This window comes from Heloderma suspectum, chromosome 6 (assembly GCF_057233095.1).
Source record: "Heloderma suspectum isolate Gila_16-S chromosome 6, 16-S_ref, whole genome shotgun sequence".
NCBI lineage: Eukaryota > Metazoa > Chordata > Lepidosauria > Squamata > Helodermatidae > Heloderma > Heloderma suspectum.
Window position 1 is genome coordinate 48,566,529 of NC_139463.1, and position 20,522 is coordinate 48,587,050.

A 20,522-nucleotide genomic window follows, 5' to 3' on the forward strand; every position below is an offset into this window, starting at 1 on the left:
CAAACACCATTTTGTTGTAGAAAAGGATAGCCTACTGTATTGTTAAAGTGAAAACAATAAAATGAGCATCTGTATCCATGGACACATCCAGGCTGGCCGCCTCCTGACCTTTCAGATGCAAGGAAGGGTGCTGCAGCAACTGCTGTCGCCCAGGCCTGCTTGCTGCTGCCCCATCACTTGCTGCACTCTGGGTGGTCCTTCAGGGCCCCCAATGTCTGCCCTGAGGCCCCACCGTCCCTGCACCACTGCCTCTGGGCGCCAGCTGCTGGGAAACATGGGTGGGAGGCTGCTCTTGTGGGCTTCCCCTGGCCATCTGGTTGGCCACTGTGGGAACAGAGCGCTGGCCTTTGGTCAGATCCAGCACAATTCTCTTCTTCTGGGTTGCAAGGCTGGTTGGCTCCAGGATCCAAAAATTTGGGCAGTAGTGTTGATTCATATCAACAAATCCGTTTTCATCACCTCCAGGAGCAAGTATTTTGTAAACCTAATGGGTCTTAATTCCCAATTCAAGACCAAGCCACCCTAAAATACTTCACATTACAACAGTATAGTGTTGCTGGGAAAATTCACTTCCTCCAGCTACTCTGAAGCTAAGCTCAGAGAGAACAGACTTGGAAGGGACCTCAGAGATCATCTAGTCCAATCCCCTGCTCAATCCAGGGTACTGTTACGGCATCCCTGACAAATGGCCATCCAACCTCTGCTTAGATTTCTCCAGCAAAGGAGAACTCACCACCTCCCAAGGCAGTTTATTCTACTGCTGAACAGTTCTCACTGTCACGAAGTTTCTCCTAATGTTTAACTGAAATCTGCTTCCCTGCAATTTCTACCCATCAGTTCTAATCCTGCCCTCTGGAGCAACAGAGAAGAAGTCTGCTCCATCTTCTGCATCACAGCCTTTCAGACGTTTGAAGATTGCCATCATGTCTCCCCTTAATGTTCTCTTCTGCAGGCTAAACAGATCCTCGTGGGATGGTTTCCAGATCATGCTGGTTCCTCTTCTCTGGATGTGCACCACCTTGTCAATGCCCTTCAGGGGATGATGTCATCATCCCTGCTAATAAAGCAGCATCAGCGCTGGGTCCGCTACAGCGCTGCCAGTTTGGAACCTGATCTAGAGAGAGGAAGCTTTTGGTTGGGTCAGCTGGCCTTTTTCTTCCAGTTTTCTCTTCAGGCTCCTACTTAATTATTCAAAGCCACTTACCTTGCGCTTGGCAGACACCTGTTCATGGTAGCGGTCTGAAGAGTCCCCAGGTATCTCACTAGCCCACAGCGTGATTCCCACCACAGTATAGGCATAGCCAATCACCAGCAGTGGCAAGACGTAGCTTAGCATCATCACAGACAAGTGGTACCTGGAAGAAGTTGAAAAGGGGCAAGAATCTTACTACAAAACATGGGACTTTCTGGGGGGGCTGAGCATCCCTGGCCACCTTCTCTGTGGCCACAAGTGCATCCCGGCGTCTGCAAATCACGGCATTTCCATGGCACATCATGTCCAACCAGGCTTTGCACTTGCCTGCTGTGAGCCATCGTACTATATCCTTAGAGCACCAGCTTTAGACCCCTCTAGCATAGCAACCAAGAAAACACAGCACAGCTATTTTAACATTCGCATGTTTTCCAGTTATTTTATTTGCCTGTTTATTAAATTGATTCAACACACCATAAAGTTCTCTAGGTTTCTACAATAATGAAAAAATACAAATACAATCAACAACATAAAACTAATAAATGTGCCAACACAGCATTAAATACAATATCACATTGCAGGGACTAGGATAATAAAAAACACAAAACACTAAAATATCTTAAAAGAGTTTGAAATATGTCAGAAGCCTGGGAGAACGGGAAAGTCTCATTCTGGCTCCGCGCTGGAAAGAGAGCAGGGTGGGCACCACGTGATCTTCCCTTGGGAGAGCCTTGCAGAACTCATCTTAAAATGTGCGTGGGAAGCATCGGGTGCTTTTTAGGGCCAAGCTGGGATGCAGCGTTCCTCGCAGCAAGACCGGAGGGCCCCTGGCCGCTCCCAGCCGCCTCCACTGTAGCTCTCTGCTTCTCTTCCTCTCGTTCACTCTCTCTCACACTGTCTTTTCGCAGTAGCTGCCCATGCTTGGCAGGCCCCCCCCAGCAGTGCCTTCAGCCCTGGGGCCCCATCTGCATAGCGCTGCTCTCACCCCCCACCCCTGTCGCAACTGCACAGCACTGCAGCTTCGAAGGAGCTTCCGGTGGCATAAGCTTGTGGTTCACTGCGCACTTCCCTAACAGACTCCAGCGCACCTTCCCCCCCCCCATTATACGTAAATGCACAGCTGTGCAATTCCGTGAGCCTGGGGCGTGACACTGCAGTGGCTGTTTTGTATCTGAGGGGCTCTGCTGTGTCTTTCCATCCCTCGGTAGGTAAAAAGTGAGCGTACTGTGTGCCTTCATTTCTGCAGCATCAGTTTGTCAGTTCCCCAGCCTGAGACTCTCACTCACAAGCGTGAGCCTGCCCATCGCTCCGAAAGGGTGGCCGGAGCACTGTTGGTCTCCCCCAAAACCCCCTCCCCCAGGCCCTTCGGCGCTGAGTCCAAAAGCAAACGTTGCGAAGATACAAAGCTGCAAAAATGTGCAAAAGTGTGGTGAAATAAACGGAAACGCCCCTCTGTGCCTGTGTAACTTCGCAGCTGCGAAGGGATGGGGGGAGCAAAGGGGCATCACAGAGCGACGCAGGTACTACGCACGCCTACAACATGCCCACCGCAAATGCGAAGTCAGTTTGGGGAAGGGACAGATGGCTCACAAGCACGGGGAAACCTGCAGCAAACCAAAGACACTGCAGCAAAACGCCTCCTTGGAAATCTGCGTTTTCTGGGATAAAAGCACAGATGGCTGCGAAGTGGCGACTGTGTTGTCTAATCCAGAGGACCTCGACTCGCACCTGCCCCGGACTAACAGGCTCGTGCTGATGGCCCCTGGGTCAGCTCCTCTGATCTGGGCCACTGAAGGAGGCTTTGAGGCTCCTCTGCTGTAAGGTGGCAGGCGAGGGGGGGGGGAAATGCAGGAACTGTTTGCCTATGAGCTGTCGTGGGGGAGAGGCCCCCAAGGCAAAGCGCAGCATGACTGCCTAGCTGCAGTGGTGCACCACGCAAGTGCTGGAGAGGGAACGGAACGTGTGGGAGAGGAAGAGTGCAACGTGGATCAGCACTGCAAGATTTAGCTGCCCTGAGATGAGTAAAGACCCACCCCGATCCAAGGACCAAGTGAGCCTTTTGGAATTTGCCTTGGTGGCCAACTGAGGAGGGCTTGCTTGGACAACGTGGAGGGGAATGGGGGAGGAGAAGCCCCAAACATGACTTTGGTGCACAGTGTCACCACTTGACTGGGGTGAGGTAGAGAGGAAAGCCACTCCCACAGCCTGGAAAAGGCCCCCAAGTGCTGGAAGCAAAGTGGCTTCTAGCTGAAAAATAGTGAAGATCACTACTCAAAAACAACCCCTGGAGCTACTGAGCAGCTCAGGTTTAACAAAGTGTATCCTAATTCATTTGCAGAGATGCTGAAGTCATCCAAGAAACTGTTTTGACCTAGCTACTAAAGTTTTGAGGGGCATAGCTGAAATAGCTTGCAGAACTACTCTGCAAGATGCTTTGCTGTGGTTAGCACAGTGAGCTTTTTATAAAATTCCTCCAGAACCAAACACCACGCTCTCTCACACAATCTCTTTCACAGCACAAATTCATTCTCAAATCATAAATCCCAAATCTGTACACAGCCGTAATTCCTGGCTGCTGAAGACAAGCTTGATAAAGCTTGTTTTTCTTTTCATCCCAGGAAAGCCATTTGCTACATCAGCCTCTCCCCAAATCCTAGCGTCAGGCTTCTGATCTATGGTAACAATATGAAGCTACTTTAAATGCAGTCATCAGACCAAGTTCCAGCCAGCCAGCCCGCCCAGTGCCGTGTCTCTGGATCTTTCCCAGTCCTGCCAGCCGTGATCCTTCTAGTTAGAGATGGAACCTGGCCCGTGGGAGTGCGCGGAACGTGCCGTGCTGCTGCGAGGGGGCCTTTCCTTGGCTGGCCAGCCTACATAGGGATGGAAGAACCGTATAAGAGACAAAGGGCCTCACTGGAGGAAACCAATTTCTGTAGCCATCAATTCACTTTTAAACACCGGCAGAAGAGAACAGTGTCTTTAGGGCAAACTTGAGTCAATGGACCAAAGGTTCTGCTGCAACTATGATACACTATTAGGCAGTTATTGAAACTTTAGTTTTCAGGGTCTGAGCCCCAGAACATGTTCCTGCCTGTGCCAGCGCTCAGATGTGGGAAATGTGAATTAATACTAAGGGCTGGATCTAGGATCTGCCTTCCACGAGAAGAAGGGCTCCACTTGCACAAGGTCTCGCTACCTGATTTTTGGGGGTCCTACGCTCACCCCCTTCAGCAGGATCTCCTGATTCTCTGTGTGGCATTTTCAGGGGGCTGGAGGGGCTGCTGTGGGAAGAAAGTCCACTTCTGGCAGCCCAGTTGATCTAGCATAAATCTGGATCCAACTGTAAAAAGGAGAGTACCTCTGAGCATGGACTGAGTAACCAAAGCTAATCCCAAGGCTTCTAAACCAGAGGAGAAGACTTCTAGGAGGGCTTGTCCTTGTTGAGCCCACCAGTGCATGGCCCTACAAGGAACAGATGGGCCCCTCATGTTCACCTCCATGTAGGGATGTCAGAGAATTTCGCCACGAATCTCAGGGAGGCCGAATGCCAGCGCATTCGGCCCCCCGAAATCGGTGGCAGAACGGTCTGCCCCCCTGCCCCCCCGGGATGGGACTTACCTTGGGCGAATCTTCCTGGCGGTGGCGGCTCCGGCAGCGGTGTGGTGGCGGCGGCGGCTGGTCTTCCGACCGGCTGCCGCCACTGCCATTTCCAGTAAAAAAAACAAAAACAAAATGTGATAGGCTACGTAAAGATTTATGTAGACTAAGACGGCGAAAATAAGGGGAACGCAAATAGCATAGATGCTACGCTATTTGCGTTCCCCTTATTTTTGCCATCTTAGTCTATGTAAATGTTTACGTAGACTAAGACGTGTCAAAATAAGAAATGCAAATGGCGGCGCCCATGGGCGCCACCATCTGCATACGCGCGGGGTTTTTCCCCCCTTTAAATCACCTGTGATAGGCTACGTAAACATTTATGTAGCCTATCACGGCTGACTGCAGGGACGCAAACGGAGGCAGCTACGGCCGCCGCCATTTGCAAACCCAGCCGGCCAGGATTCGGGGGGGAGGGACGGAGCGCCTCCCCCCCCGGCCAGAATTTCGGGGGGAGGGATGGAGTGCCTCCCCCCCACCGCGAAGCAATTTGGTTAAAAGGCGAGTTACTTTCGTACATCCCTACCTCCATGCTAGCTATACCAGACATGTTCCCAGCCAGCTCCTTAAGGGCACAATCCTATCAAGATAGATGCCAGCCTCTGGACGCGGAGGCTGATGCCCATCCAATGCAGGGCAGACGGAGTACGGCGGGAATCCACTCCTCCATGATCCAGCCGCCCTGCACTTGTGGCTAGACACACGTCTAGGCGCAGCTTCGGGGACGGGGAGGGAAGGGGCCCAGAGACCAAATAGGAAGCTGTCTAAAGCAGTTGCCATGGTCTCCTCCCCTCCCTGCCCCCAGGACCACCCACTTTTCACCTCTCTGCGCTCTGTATGAGTGCAGAGACAGTGGTGGTTACATGGGGGCAGGGGAGGTCGGGCAACCTTGGTTTCCAGAAACCGAAAAATCCTATGGCTGTCTAGACAGTGTCTAGTGGCCATAGGATTGCTCTCCCCAGCTCTGTCGGATCACATTTATTTGGCAAGAGTATGTTCCAAATGGAGCAAAATGTTCCAACTTACAGTTTGGGAGGAGGGAAACATGGAAAGAATCATAGAATAGTAGGGTTGGAAGGGGCCGAAAAGGCCATCGAGTCCAACCCCCTGCTCAGAGCAGCAGGTAGGGAATCCGCCCATCCCTACCCACCCCACTCCCAGCCCCTAACCTCGCCATTTCTCGCCCCTCAACCCCTTTGCCTTGTGATTTCTCCCTCGCTCCCACCCAGCTTCTAGCCTTGCTATTTCTCTGCCCACAACCTCTTTACCTCACTGTTTCTCCCCCCGCCTAGCCTCAAGCTTTGCTCTTCCTCCCCCTCTCCCCCCTTTATCTCACTCGTTCCTCCTCCCCGCAGCCCTTTGCCCTTTTCCTCCCTTCCCAGGCCCTTCTCTCATTCTTCGCACACACAGAGCAGCTTCCCAGGCAGGGCTCTGATGGCAGCAGAGGAGATAGTGGGGAACGTGGGCTGAGCCTGGGGTCAAGGAAGGGAATTTTTTTTTTTTCTGGGGGGCATTTCCTTTGGAGCTGGGGCAAGCGATGTGTGTGTGAATAGGATGAACAGAGCACTCCTATGCAGGCCTGCCCAGAAGTAATTCCCACTGAGTTCCATGTGAGCATGCACAGGTTTGCAACCTTAAATGGGTATTTTGTTGTGCTTCTGTGGGGTCAAATGTATGGACTGGGTTTGGAGTTCAGATCCTTCTTCTTGGGTGAATTATTTGTCCTTTGAGTACCAGGCCCCCATGACAGCTGTTATGTGACCAGCCACATCCTCCGTGGGAGCCATTTTGTGGTGGTTCCCACAGCAGTTTCTCAAATGTGCCCATGGTGCAAAAAGGGTGGGGATCCCCTGCACTCTTTGTTGTTTTGGCTGCAAAATACTAACTTGGTTGCTCTTCTGGGAATTGTTTAGATCTTGTGATTGTACATGTGGCAAGAGCAATGGAAAAATGCTTGACTCTTTGTGTTACAGGAGGAAAATCCACCTTTGTCTGCAGGTGCTCAGAGAAGATGGAAACATGAACAATGCTAATTGTTGGATGTTGTGCAAATTAAGACTTGAGTGGGAATACTTTTGACTGATTGCTGTGGGTGAAGGGAAATGTAACTTTGTGCTGTGACTCGTTTTTAATTATGTATGTTTCCCAGTGCCTTGATTGTCCCGTTCATTTGTTTCTTACAGGAGAAGCAGTTATTTTGATGTGCTGGTTTGTTTCTTAGTGGTCTGGAGTCCAGACCTCTTCAGAATGGGGAGGGTGTAATGAGATTGGAGGTTAATTTGGATGATCTCCTGGAGGCTCCTTCCAGCCCTGTGATTCTGACAAATAAAAGGCTAACTGACAAAAGTCTATCAAACCTGCTGGACACGTCTGGCCTGGGCCACCCCAACTGTCAGGGAGATATTGGACCGAGAGTTGTGAGGCCTCTCAAGATGGTTTGCTCAGGCCCTGGGGAGGGGGGAAGAAGTGACACTCGATTGTGATGAGGTTTGAAGCTTGTTTCTATTCCCAGTTATGAGCTTCTTGTTGCTGTTCTTGAAAGGGGAAAGTGCACATTTGGGTGCACATATTTTCAAAGTGTGCAGCACTTTCCCCCATCAACTAAAGCATGAAAGTGCACATTATTCCCAACATGTACATTTTAGTATACATTTTTCTAAGGTACACATTTTCCAAATGTGAACGCAAGCTTGGGTATATGCAAGCATTTCCCGAAAACTGTACCTGTGTTCAGGAGTTGTGAAGGGAGCAAATTCTGGTCCAAAATGAATCAAAATGAAATTCTTGTAGATCCCTGGTGTTAAAGGCAGGAGGATAACTCAGCCCCTCCCTAAGGAGATGCGTGTTGGAGAAAAGCTTTCCCAGCTGCCATTTTATGCAACTTTATGCATTTTATGGACTTTGGCTGAGGACCAAATTAAAATTAAATTACCTATGATGCAATGTTGTGCAATTCTAAGAAATTTATTTTCTCCCCAAGGATGATCTTCCTTCCATGATATGAGTCTTTCCATGAGCAAAGCATAATGTAAAAACCCTGAGATAGGTAGCTAAGGACATAATTCTTTATATAAGATAAAGCTGAGTGGGGCGGCGGGGGGGGCAGGCTTTAGGATACATATGGCTGAAGCCCCACCATGTTAGTGAAACCCCAGATATGCCTCTGCCAGTGGAAATCCGCAGGTGTGCCAGTGCTACCATATGCCCGTGTATCTGCTGCTGCTGAGGAGATGTGGGGAGGATGTGGTTGGGACAAGGAAGAAGTGGACATCCATCACATCCTCTCCCCGCCCAGTCCCAGCCCCCAACACCAGTGCAAAGTTCTGTTAACTACAGAGGTGGTACACATTAAGGCATGACAGAGCAGAGCATCCAGACTAACTCTATGCCCCATCAAAGCACATCACCACCATTTCATGAATGTAGGCTGATCCAAATGTCTTCATATTTGGGGGAGTCATGGGTGGGGGGGGGGAGAAAACCCTCCTGAAAACTAGGAGGGACAGATGTTTGAGTGGGTGCCTTTTAGTACTTGCAATTGCATTATGATCCTAGGGCACCTCCCTTTGTCATTTTTTGTACTCTATCAAAGTGAGGCCATGGCTCAGCTAGGCCGTGGCTCCGCTAAGGGCCCGCCAGCATTGCAGCAACCCCACACTTTGGGGCTTTAGAAATGGCTGGACCAGGAATGCCCTTGGGAAGTTGCTACATGATGCTGTAACATCTTCCCAGGGGGTTGATGGCAGCCCCATTATGTAGTCTCTGCCCCATCAGACAGTGGTTGTGTTCCGTTGTCCACAACAAGGGAAAGAGAAGCAAATGGAAGAGTGCCAGATTTTTAAAAAGGAATCAGTTTTGCTGCACTTTGGTCCGTGCAGGGCTCCATGAAGGAGTGCACCGGACCAGTAAAAATCGCTTCACAGAACATACTTCCTGGTGGGGGTCGGAGTGAACGTCATCTGACTGGCAGGGGCTGCTCAACCAATAAGAGAGGCTTCCCCCCCCATCTTTCTCCTTTCCCCTGAAAGTCCAGATGCACCTGCATTTCAGGAGCAAGCCTCACTGAGCACAACAGGAGTTACTTCCGAGTAGACACAGTATGCTTGTGCTGTGGGAAGGAGAGCAGTAAACACAAAGATGGAAACCAGCCCCCATTTTAGCCCGCAGGATCTCTATAACGAAGGGTGGAAGTAGTTTTGTCCTAATGCAATAAACCAAACAAAGGAGAATCAGAGCCTTGAGATTGTGCTTCACTGCACTTAGGGCTTTAAACTGTGCCATGTCCATTGAGAGGGATCTCTGTAAGTTCTGATGTGGGCATTCAGAGGGCAAGTCTCATTGAGCACAATGGGAGTTCTGAGTAGACACTAATTGGTTTGTGCAGGGATGGGAAACACACAGGAAACAGCCCTTGACGGGGGTCCCAGTGAAAGGCGCACCTCTGGGCAGGGCCAGCATCCCCTAGGTCAATGCGGGGGTTGGGGCACGCAGCAACTATACTGGGGAGAACCTGACTTGAGGAAAAGAATCGGACTTTGAGCAGTCTCAGAAATTCCGGTTTTTCCGTGATAAGCTTTGGGGTGGCTGCCGGATGGCCACGACGTCATATATCCTGAACAACCTCCGCACGCAGCCAGTTTGCAGTAAATCACTGGTGGAAACAGGCCCAGTGTCTTCCTATACCCAGACATTTTCAAAGCACAAAGTGTATTTACAATTTCTAAGTGCTATTCTTCTCACCCCAGAGTCTAGAGAATGTTTCCCCCCACAACTAAAGTCTTCGAATTCTAGGGATGCACGAAAGTCACTTACCTGGTCTCGCAGCTTGCTTCGCGGTGGGGGGGAGGCGCTTCGCTGCTCCCCCCGAAGTTCAGGCCGGGGGGGGAGGCTTCCCTCCTCGCCCGGCTGAAATTCAGGCCGGGGGGGAGGCTTCCTGCCTCGCCCGGCCGAAATTCAGGCCGGGGAGAAGCGCCCCGTCTCCCCGGCCGCGAACTTCAAAAGAAAAGGAAAAAAAAAACACGCCCCTGTGATAGGCTACGTAACGATTAACGTAGCCTATCACGGCTAGATCTGCAAAGTCAGCCGTGATAGGCTACGTTAATCGTCACGTAGCCTATCACGGGTGACTTTGAAAAAAAAAAAAAAGCGCGTACGCAAATGGCGGCCCCCATAGGGAGCCGCCATTCGCGTTCCTTATTTGGTCCCTGTAGTCTACGTAAAGATTTACGTAGACTATGGCGAAAATTGTCCTTATTTTCGCCATAGTCTACGTAAATCTTTACGTAGACTACAGGGACCAAATAAGGAATGCGAATGGCAGCTCCCTATGGGGGCCGCCATTAGCTGTACGCGTTTTTTTTTTTTAAAGTCACCCGTGATAGGCTACGTGACGATTAACGTAGCCTATCACGGCTGACTTTGCAAATCTAGCTGTGATAGGCTACGTTAATCGTTACGTAGCCTATCACAGGGGCGTTTTTTTTTTTTTTACTTTTCTTGTAATGGCGGCGGCGGCAGCCGGTCGAAAGACCGGCTGCCGCACCCGCCCCTGACAAAGACCTGCCGAACCGCCGCCGGGACCTGCCGCCGGGAGGGACATTCGTGAAAGGTAAGTCCTATCCCGGGGGGGGGGGCGCGGGGGGGCGGAGAATTTCTCCCCGAACAACCTTCGGAGGACCGAATGCGTTGGCACTCGGCCCCCCAAAGTTTCGGGGAGAAATTCTCCCCCATCCCTATTGAATTCCCCCTTCATTTTGGAAGAAAGGTCCAGGGATGGTGGACCCACAAACAGCTCTACTCTAAGCCCCCTGACAGGGAGACCGTAGCTTGGATGACCAGACGTGCAGCATGAGGCGCTGCCCCTCCGGCCTCAAGTCTTTCACACTGCAAGCCCAAGGGGGGAATTCTGGAGATGGCAGCGATGGTCAAAGAGCACTTTGCTCACAAAGTGTGGCCACAGAACACATCTAAGAAGAGCATGTTGCTGTCATGTGTCTTCCTAGAGCCCATACAGGAACCGTGCCTCAGGACTTCAGACACAAACCTCCACGCCACTCCTACTTCTGTGGATACGAGGACACGGCACCTGACACAGCTAAGCAAGCGATGGGGGGCACCAGCTGGACTGCAAAACAGAACTGCTACAAATGCCTCCCATCTCGACCAGGCTCTATGAGAAAAATGTGTATTGCTAAATATTGCTAAAAAAAAAATTGTGAATCGCCCAGAGAGCTTCAGCTATTGGGCTGTATAGAAATGAAATCAATCAATCAATAAATAAAATAGATTAGGGCTGAGCAGACCCCCCCCACACACACACACACCACTTTGCTGGACCATTTGTTCCCTTAAAGGTGGGGAGTGGGAAAATATCAGGGACTTACAGGGGGGCAAGTGACAGTTGGAGGGCTTTCGAGTGGGGGAGGGGTGTACCTTTGATGAGGTGGCCCGTTTTTGTTCTTTCTTGAGCAAAACTCTGGCTGTAGCTTCATGCAGTGGTGCAGCTGCCCTGGCTGCCTTCCTGGCCAGAATGCCCCTGGGGGCAACCCCGGGCATTCTGGCCAGGAAGGTAGAGGGACCGGACAGGGCAAGGCTTCCTTTTAAAGAAAAATGAGGTGGTGGTGGTGGAGAAGAATATGTAACCTGAGTTATTGTCTCAAAAGTAAGTACTCCCCCCCACACACAAAAGTTTTGCCACTTCCACAGGCCTGGGGAGAATCCCCCCACTCCAGTCCTTCAGAAAAGTGCCACAGCAAGTCCAAATGTTTCAACTCAACACTGGAATGGCTCTGTAGCTCTGCCCCCTTGGCCCGCCAGGCCTGTAGAGACGCATGAGGCCTAGCCTGATCATACGTTGCAGTATTCATGGCTTTCCACAGGAGCAGCCTTGTTTGCCCATTGCAACAAAAACGACGAGGGGTCTTGTGGCACCCCAAGGACTTGCACATTCACTGTGGCGTGCGCTTTCATGGACAAGAGTTCGCTTGATCAGATGCATGAAGTGTTGTTCTCAGCTGGCAGGGTGCAGAGGAAAAGATGGTAAATAGTAGGATTAGAAGGGCAATGGAGTACAAAAAGTACCATCTGGGGACAGTTAAATTAAAGCTTAAATTAATGCAAAATTAGCAGAGCAACCATTCCTAACATTATTAATGAAACAATCCCTCCTCCACAACAGCGAGACAGGCAGCATTCTACATGCCGGAAAGTTCTGTGCAGATGAGGACCAGGCACTCCAAATATTGCTACTGCTGACCAAACACTCCTGAGGCCTTTTGCCTTAGAATAACATGGAGTTGGAAGGGGCCATTGAGACATCAAGCCCAACCCCCTGCTCAGTGCAGGACTCCAGTTTAAAGTATCCCTGATAGATTTGCTCTGTCGGAGATGCTCTACCTTGGATTCCTGCACTGAGCAGGGGGTTGGACTCGATGGTCTCATAGGCCCCTTCCAACTCTACGATTTAATGGTTCTATGGTTCTGTGATTAATTGATTCATTTCATTTCTATACTAAGAACCTAGTACTAGGTGCCATCCAGTCCACACTTAACTAGCTTGCTAGTCAGTATCACGGGACACTGTTCCAATGCCTTGCTGAAGTCACGATATATTATGGCCACAGCATCTCCATGATATGCTAGGGAAGTTACCTTATCCAAAATGAAATAAGATTAATCTGGCAGGATTTGTTCTTGACAGATCCATGCTGGTTTCTAGTGATCACTGCATTAGTGTCAAGGTGCCTACAGATCAAGCGCTTTATAATCTGCTCCAGAAACTTCCCAGATATTGATGTTTGACTGATTGGTGTGTAATTCCCCTCATATTCCTTTTGCCCTTTTTGAAGATATAGACATTTCCAGTCCTCCGGTACTTCACCTGTTCTCCAGGATTTTTCAAAGATAATAGATAGAGGTTCCAAGAGTCCATCTGCTAGGCCCTTCAACATCCTAGGGTGCAATTCATCTGGGCCTGGGGACTTGAACTCATGTAAGGTGCTTAGATATTCCCATACCAACCCTCTGTCAACCTCAAGCTGCACTCCTGCCCCTTCAATCTTGCAGGACCACAGCCTGTAGACATGGGACAGAACAGTGAGTCACTAGGGGAGAGGGGGGATGGTTCCACTCCTACCTCCAGATTGGGGGGGGGGGTGCTCAGCCCCATGACAATTGTGTTATGGGGTCCCATAGAGTTCTTAACTCCCATGATCTTTTTTTAAAAAATCTGTATGGTGGCATCTGCCCTGGTTCAGAGGTTCTTTCAAAATATGTCACCAGTATGTAGGCAACCCTGGGCTACCTGTTTAAACCCACATATTTAAATTCCCCACACAACTAGATGCCATCTTAGCATAAGATTAAATTCTTCATTCTAGATATAGGATATACAGAGTTTTCTCTATCCAGAAATCAGTCTCTCAAACAAGATCTGTATTTTGTTTACTATAAAAATATCAGCATATTAATACTAAATACAAAGCTTATATATGCATAGATTCAAACACATGATAATTCAGCATCTTAATGCAAAGCTTCTAAACGAGCAACAACAGTTGTTAGTTTCAATCTTACCAAGATGGTTTACAGACAACACTTTGGGGGTAGCTGATCCAAAAGGACAGCTTCCAATGTTCTGTGATCAAAATCTTAAATATGTCTAGCTTGTTTTCATTGCATTTATTTATGTCACATTCCTCATGATACATTTATATTCATAAACCACTTATGTCTAAACAATTTTGTTGAAATTTAACTTCTTAACAAGATCAATGGTGAGTAGGAATGGGGGGGGGATGGGCTGAGCTGCAGAAAGCTCGGAGGATTTCTCCCCCTGGACAGAAACCTCTGACATCCCTATTTGCCAGCTGTGGCTGTTTTGGGACAGGGTGTCAAGGGCTCCTTGGAGGCCTCTCTCAGTCTAATCCAGTAGCCAAGTCCAGACACAAACAAAGGGATTCTTTTCAAAGCTTTATTCCTCTTTTACAACTTAACAACTTTACCGTTAGCAACTAGATATGAGCAGCACAGTACCTACGCCCTGAGTTGGAACAGTTGGTCCCCGTTTGAAAGGGAATTACTGGCAGACCCCTTAACTTAAGGACTAGGGAGAGTCCCTCCCCTTTTCCCTTGGATCCTCTGGGTGCAGCCATTGTTTGCGCGCCAACCGGGCACTATGCCTCCTTTCTGCGCCCTCCATTTGGCGCCGCTCTCTGCGTCGGCGTCGCGTGTCTACCAAGTCTGCTACCCGCGCTCTGTCACTCCCTGGACTGCTATCTAAGCTAGGAATGCTGGTGGGAGGAATCTCCGTCAGCTGTTGGCCCTGGGAAAGAGGAGCGCGCTCCTCTCCCAGGAGTGACTGCTCTTCCTCAGAATCAGAACTACTCTGGGATTCTATGGGCTCAGTGTCCACCCTGACACAGGGATGGTCTGCCTGTGGCAATCCATGCTCTGGTAACTTCCCAGCTGGATTACTTTGTTTATTCATTCAGTCGCTTCCGACTCTTCGTGACTTCATGGACCAGCCCACGCCAGAGCTTCCTGTCGGCCGTCGCCACCCCCAGCTCCCACAAGGTCGAGTCCGTCACCTCCAGAATATCATCCATCCATCTTGCCCTTGGTCGGCCCCTCTTCCTTTTGCCTTCCACTTGCCCTAGCATCAGTATCTTCTCCAGGATGTCCTGTCTTCTCATTATGTGGCCAAAGTACTTCAGTTTTGCCTTTCATATCATTGCCTCAAGTGAGCAGTCTGGCTTGATTTCCTGGAGTATGGACTGATCTTCTTGCAGTCCAAGGCACTCTCAGAATTTTCCTCCAACACCACAGTTCCAAAGCATCTATCTTCCTTCGCTCAGGCTTCCTTCGCTCAGCTCTTGCAGCCATAGGTTACTACGGGGAATACCACTGCTTGAACTATGCAGACCTTTGTTGTCAGTGTGATGTCTCTGCTCTTCACTATTTTATCAAGATTTGTCATTACTGTCCTCCCAAGAAGTAAACGCCTTCTGATTTCCTGGCTGCAGTCAGCGTCTGCAGTAAACTTTGCGCCTAGAAAGACAAAGTCTGTCACTGCCTCCACGTTTTCTCCCTCTGTTTGCCAGTTATCAATCAAGCTGGTTGCCATAATCTTGGTTTTTTTGAGTTGAACTGCAACCCAGCTTTTGCACTTTCTTCTTTCTAGGGATGGCGGAGAATTTCTCCACGAATCTCAGACAGGCCGAATGCCAACGCATTCGGCCCCCCGAAATTGGCGGTGAAATTCTCCGCCCCCCCCGGGATGGGACTTACCTCCCTCGAATGTCCCTCTCGGTGGCAGGTCCCGGCGGCGGTTCGGCGGGGGCGGCGGCCGGTCTTCCGACTGGCTGCCGCCGCCGGCATTACAAAATAAAGTAAAAAAACCCCAACAACACGTGATAGGCTACGTAACGATTTACATAGCCTATCACGGCTAGATTTCCAAAGTCAGCTGTGATAGGCTATGTAAATCGTTACGTAGCCTATCACGGGTAACTCTGGAAAAAAAAAAGCGCGTACGCAAATGGCGGTGCCCATGGGCGCCGCCATTTGCGTTCCTTATTTGGGCCCAGGTAGTCTACGTAAAGATTTACATAGACTACGGCGAAAATAAGGGCAACGCTATTTGCGTTGCCCTTATTTTCGCTGTAGTCTACGTAAATCTTTACGTAGACTACCCAGGCCCAAATAAGGAACACAAATGGTGGCGCCCATGGTGCCGCCATTTGTGTACGCGCTTTTTTTTTTTCAAAGTCACCCGTGATAGGCTACGTAACGATTTACGTAGCCTATCATGGCTGACTTTGGAAATCTAGCCGTGATAGTCTACATAAATCGTTACGTAGCTTATCACGGGTGTGTGTGTGTGTGTGTTTTTTTACATTTTCTTTTTTATTTCGCGGCCGGGGAGATGGGCCGCTTCTCCCCGGCCTGAATTTCGTCCAGGCGAGGCAGGGCGCCTCCCCCCCCGGCCTGAATTTCGGCCGGGCAAGGCGGGGCGCCTCCCCGCCCGGCCTGAACTTCGGGGGGAGAACCGAAGCGATTCCCCCCCACTGCGAAGCAAGCTGCGGGACCAGGTAAATGACTTTCTTACATCCCTACTTCTTTCACCTTCGTCATGAGGTTCCTCAGCTCCTCCTCGCTTTCAGCCATTGAAGTAGTATCATCTGCATATCGGAGATTGTTAATGTTTCTTCCAGCGATTTTAACTCCAGCCTTGGCTTCATCAAGCCCACCACGTCGCATGATGTGTTCTGTGTACAGGTTGAATAGGTAGGGTAAGAGTATACAACCCTGCCATACTCCTTTCCCAATCTTAAACCAGTCCGTTGTTCCATGGTCTGTTCTTACTGTTGCTACTTGGTCGTTATACAGATTCCTCAGGAGGCAGACAAGATGACTTGGTATCCCCATACCACCAAGAACTTGCCACAATTTGTGATGATCCACACAGTCAAAGGCTTTAGAATAGTCAATAAAACAGAAATAGATGTTTTTCTGAAACTCCCTGGCTTTCTCTATTATCCAGCACATATTGGCAATTTGGTCTCTAGTTCCTCTGCCTTTTCGAAACCCAGCTTGTACAGCTGGCAATTCTCGTTCCATGAATTGCTGGAGTCTACCTTGCAAGATCTTGAGCATTACCTTACTGGCATGTGAAATAAGTGCCACTATTCGATAGTCTGAACATTCTTTAGTGTTTCCCTTTTTTGGTATGGGGATATAAGTTGATTTTTTTCCAATTTGGTGGCCATTCTTGTGCTTTCCAAATTTTCTGGCATATGGCATGCATCACCATGACAGCATCATCTTGCAAGATTTTAAACAGTTCAGCTGGGATACCGTCGTCTCCTGCTGCCTTGTTATTAGCAATGCTTCTTAAGGCCCATTCAACCTCACTCTTCAGGATGTTTGGCTCTAACTCACTGACCACAACGTCAAATCTATCCCCGATATTATTATCCTTCCTATACAGATCTTCCATATATTCTTGCCACCTTTTCTTGATCTCTTCTGCTTCTGTTAGGTCCTTGCCATCTTTGTTTTTGATCATACCCATTTTTGCCTGGAATTTACGTCCAATGTTACTAATTTTCTGGAAGAGGTCTCTTGTCCTTCCTATTCTATTATCTTCTTCCACTTCCGTGCATTGCTTGTTTAAAAATAATTCCTTATCTCTTCTGGCTAACCTCTGGAATTCTGCATTTAATTTGGCTTATCTCCCCCTTTCACTATTGCCTTTTGCTTTCCTTCTTCCTTGGGCTACTTCCAGTGTCTCAGCAGACAGCCATCTTGCCTTCTTGGTTTTCTTTTTCTTTGGGACGTTTTTTGTTGCCGCCTCCTGAACAATGTTGCGAACTTCTGTCCATAGTTCTTCCGGGTCCCTATCTACTAAATCTAGTCCCTTAAATCTATTCTTCACCTCCACTGCATATTCATTAGGAGTATTAGTGAGCTCATATCTAACTGATCTGTGGGTCTTCCCTATTCTCTTTAGTCTGATTCTAAATTGTGCAATAAGAAGTTCGTGATCTGAACTACAGTCAGCTCCAGGTCTTGTTTTTACCGACTGTATAGATGTCCGCCACCTTTGGCTACAAAGGATGTAGTCAATCTGATTTCAGTGTCGACTGTCTGGTGAAGTCCATGTATAAAGTCATCTTTTAGGTTGTTGGAAGAGAGTGTTTGTTATGCACAGTGAGTTGTCCTGACAAAATTCTACCAGCCTACGTCCACTTCATTTTGTTCTCTCAGACCATGCTTGCCTGTAATTCCAGGTGTCGTTTGACTACCCACCTTAGCATTCCAGTCTCCTGTAATGGAAATAACATCTCTTTTTGGCATATTATCCAGTAGGTGCTGCAGATCCCCATAGAACTGATCTACTTCTGCTTCTTCAGCATCTGTTGTTGGGGCGTATATTATTTATTTATTTATTTATTAAATTTATTAATCGCCCATCTGGCTGGTCACCCATTTGGATCACTGTGACGTTAAATGGCTTACCCTGAATCTGAATTGAGATCATTCTATCGTTTTTTGGATTGTATCCAAGCACTGCTTTTGCCACTTTATTATTAATTATGAAGGCTATTCCATTTCTTCTGTGGTCCTCTTGTCCACAGCAGTAGATCTGGTGGTCATCTGATGTGAAGTGGCCCATTCCAGTCCATTTCAGTTCACTGACACCCAAAATGTCTATATTTAATCTTGACATCTCCCCAGTAACCACACCCAATTTGCCCTGGCTCATAGATCTTACATTCCAGGTTCCTATGGTGTGTTGATCTTTAGAACATCGGATTCGTTGTTCACCACCAGCACCGTCGGCCGCTAGCCATCCTTTCGGCTTTGAGCTAGCTGCGTCATCACATCTGGGGCTAGTTGAACTTATCCTCTGTTCCTCCCCAGTAGCATTTTGACCATCTTCTGACCTGGGAGTCCCATGTTCCGATGGTATACCGACATATCTCTGGTTGTACTGATCCATTTAGTTTTCACGGCAAGAATACTGGGGTGGGTTGCTGTTTCCTTCCCCAGGGATCGTATTTAGTCTGACCACTCTTCCATGACCTTCCCGTCTTGGGTGTCCCTTCACGGTTTAGCTCATGGTGTCATTGAGGTGCTCAAGCTCCAGCACCACGACAAGGTAACGATCTCCTTTGCTGGAGAGCTAGATTACTAGAATGCATTATATTTTGGCCTGCCCTTGAAAATGATCTTCAACTGGTGCAGAATATGGCCACCAGAATTTTAATACGTACAGCCATGTTTATGCATGTTATCCCAATCTTAAAAGAACTGGACTGTTTACTGGTTTGCTTCCACGCCCAATTAAATACCTTTTAAAGTCCATAGGACCCAAATACCTAAGGAAGCCCCTCTTCCCATATCAACCTGCCATGTCCATTCAGGTCTTCAGCTGCTCCAGGTCCTCCCCTTATTAGAGGTATGCTACTTTGCATAAAACGGAAGGGCCTTCTTGGAATGGTGCTTCAGCTGTAGAATGCTCTCCCCAAAGGGGCCCACCTTGCAGCTGTATTCCACACAAGACAAAACCTTTTCGTTTACCCAGGCATCTTTACATGGTTGTGAACTTGCATTTCTAAAGATTTTATCTGTGTGTTTTTATTTATTATATTATGACTTAATTGGTTGAACACCACCTTGGCATAGAGATGTTTTAAATAAATAAAAATATTTTTAAAAGCAGGTTATAATAATTGCCCCCCCCCAAACACAGAACACTAACCCCCCCATAAAGCAGGACTTTTAAAATACTCTCAGCAGTGAATAAAGGCATTACCTGAACATTACCCTATTTTATGCAAAAACCAAAACATAAAACAACCCACCCACCCCCGCACCCTGCAACCCTGATAGTATAAGGACACCTTTGTTATTTTCCTGAAAGCCAGAAAGGTCACAAATATGATAGCTGAAAGCTTGTATTCTCCTTCAGATTGCTAACCTCAACTGGACATATACCATTTTACCTGCTTTGTAGTTGCTTCTGCACTAGAGACTTTTAGGGCTGCTGAGGCATCGGTTTTCTGCAATCAGCTGGCTGCAGAATTAAAGTGGTGCTGCCTCCAGAAAGCAATAGTGAGAAAGCACTGTCTATCTTCAGTGTTTATATCCCATCTTTCTATGATAAATCATACTCAAGGTAGCTTACAAAATAAAAATATAAATCACAACAAATTAAAACATATTTCGAAACATAAAAATAGACCAACAGCAGCAACAGAACTGCAAAATAAAAACATCAGCAAACAGCAAGATGAAACCTCTCATCAAAGAGTCTGATAAAAAAATCCCTGCTGAAACCAAACAGCCTTGTGATCTCTTTTAAAAGCAGGCAAAGAGGGCCCGTTGCACCTCTCTTGGGAGGCTATTCCATAGTTCAGGCACCATAATAACTGGAAAGGCACCCTCTCTCATCTCCCCCAGCCACACAGCTATTGGCAGAGAGACAGTGAGGAAGGCTGAACAACCAAGCAAAGTTCTCAGTCAGATTCATGTGGAGGGAGGCAATGACTGGATTCGGACAACACGAAAACCCACGATGGGTTAAAGAAGCCACCATGGCTTATCTAACCCATCATTGGTTATCGTGTAGTCTGTCGGAAATGTTTTAATCCATCATGGCTTCTTCGGCCAAAATAATCCACTCTGATAACCCATGGTCTGCAGCAAAGGTTATTTAACCCACCGTGGGATACTGTGTCACGTGGCCCTCAGTGTGGTTTATTTTAATTACCGACAGAGCTGCCTGGCAAGAGCAGCGAAAACTGTTGTGGCCACTCTGCTCCAGCCTGTGGAGCTCTTTTTCTGAGACCTGACAAGCAGCCCGGGGACAACCGCAGCCAAACAAGCACAGCCTCCCCTGATACTGCGCTACAGTTACAAAATGACAGCTTTCCCCAAGTACAATGACAGCCTCACTATCAATGACTGCTCACTTTTCCACGAGGAAGCGCAGTTTTGTAATAATCCACTACAGCATCTGGAGGCTCCCCATGAGGGCACCCCAGCTGTGCAATTTTGCCCCATTCCAGCTAACTGTGAGGGAGCAAAATGTCGGGGGGGAGATGCACAATTTCATTTTTGCACAATTTCGCTGTAGCGCTAAAGCACTAAACCTTTTGGGTGCATC

At 48.5% G+C, this 20,522-nt stretch overlaps 2 protein-coding genes across 2 annotated transcripts in view; both read right to left on the minus strand.

Moving 5' to 3' along the window:
- The window catches only part of LOC146340798 (uncharacterized), an 815,287-nt gene that overhangs the window by 73,086 nt on the left and 721,679 nt on the right, over positions 1-20,522 (minus strand). The gene's annotated exons all lie outside the window — the stretch shown is intronic.
- TACR1 (tachykinin receptor 1) overlaps positions 1-20,522 on the minus strand; it is a 95,692-nt gene that overhangs the window by 5,715 nt on the left and 69,455 nt on the right. The window contains exon 3 of the mRNA XM_084808217.1: positions 1,205-1,355. Coding sequence (XP_084664343.1) covers positions 1,205-1,355 — 151 coding nt within the window. The remainder of the gene's footprint in view (positions 1-1,204; positions 1,356-20,522) is intronic.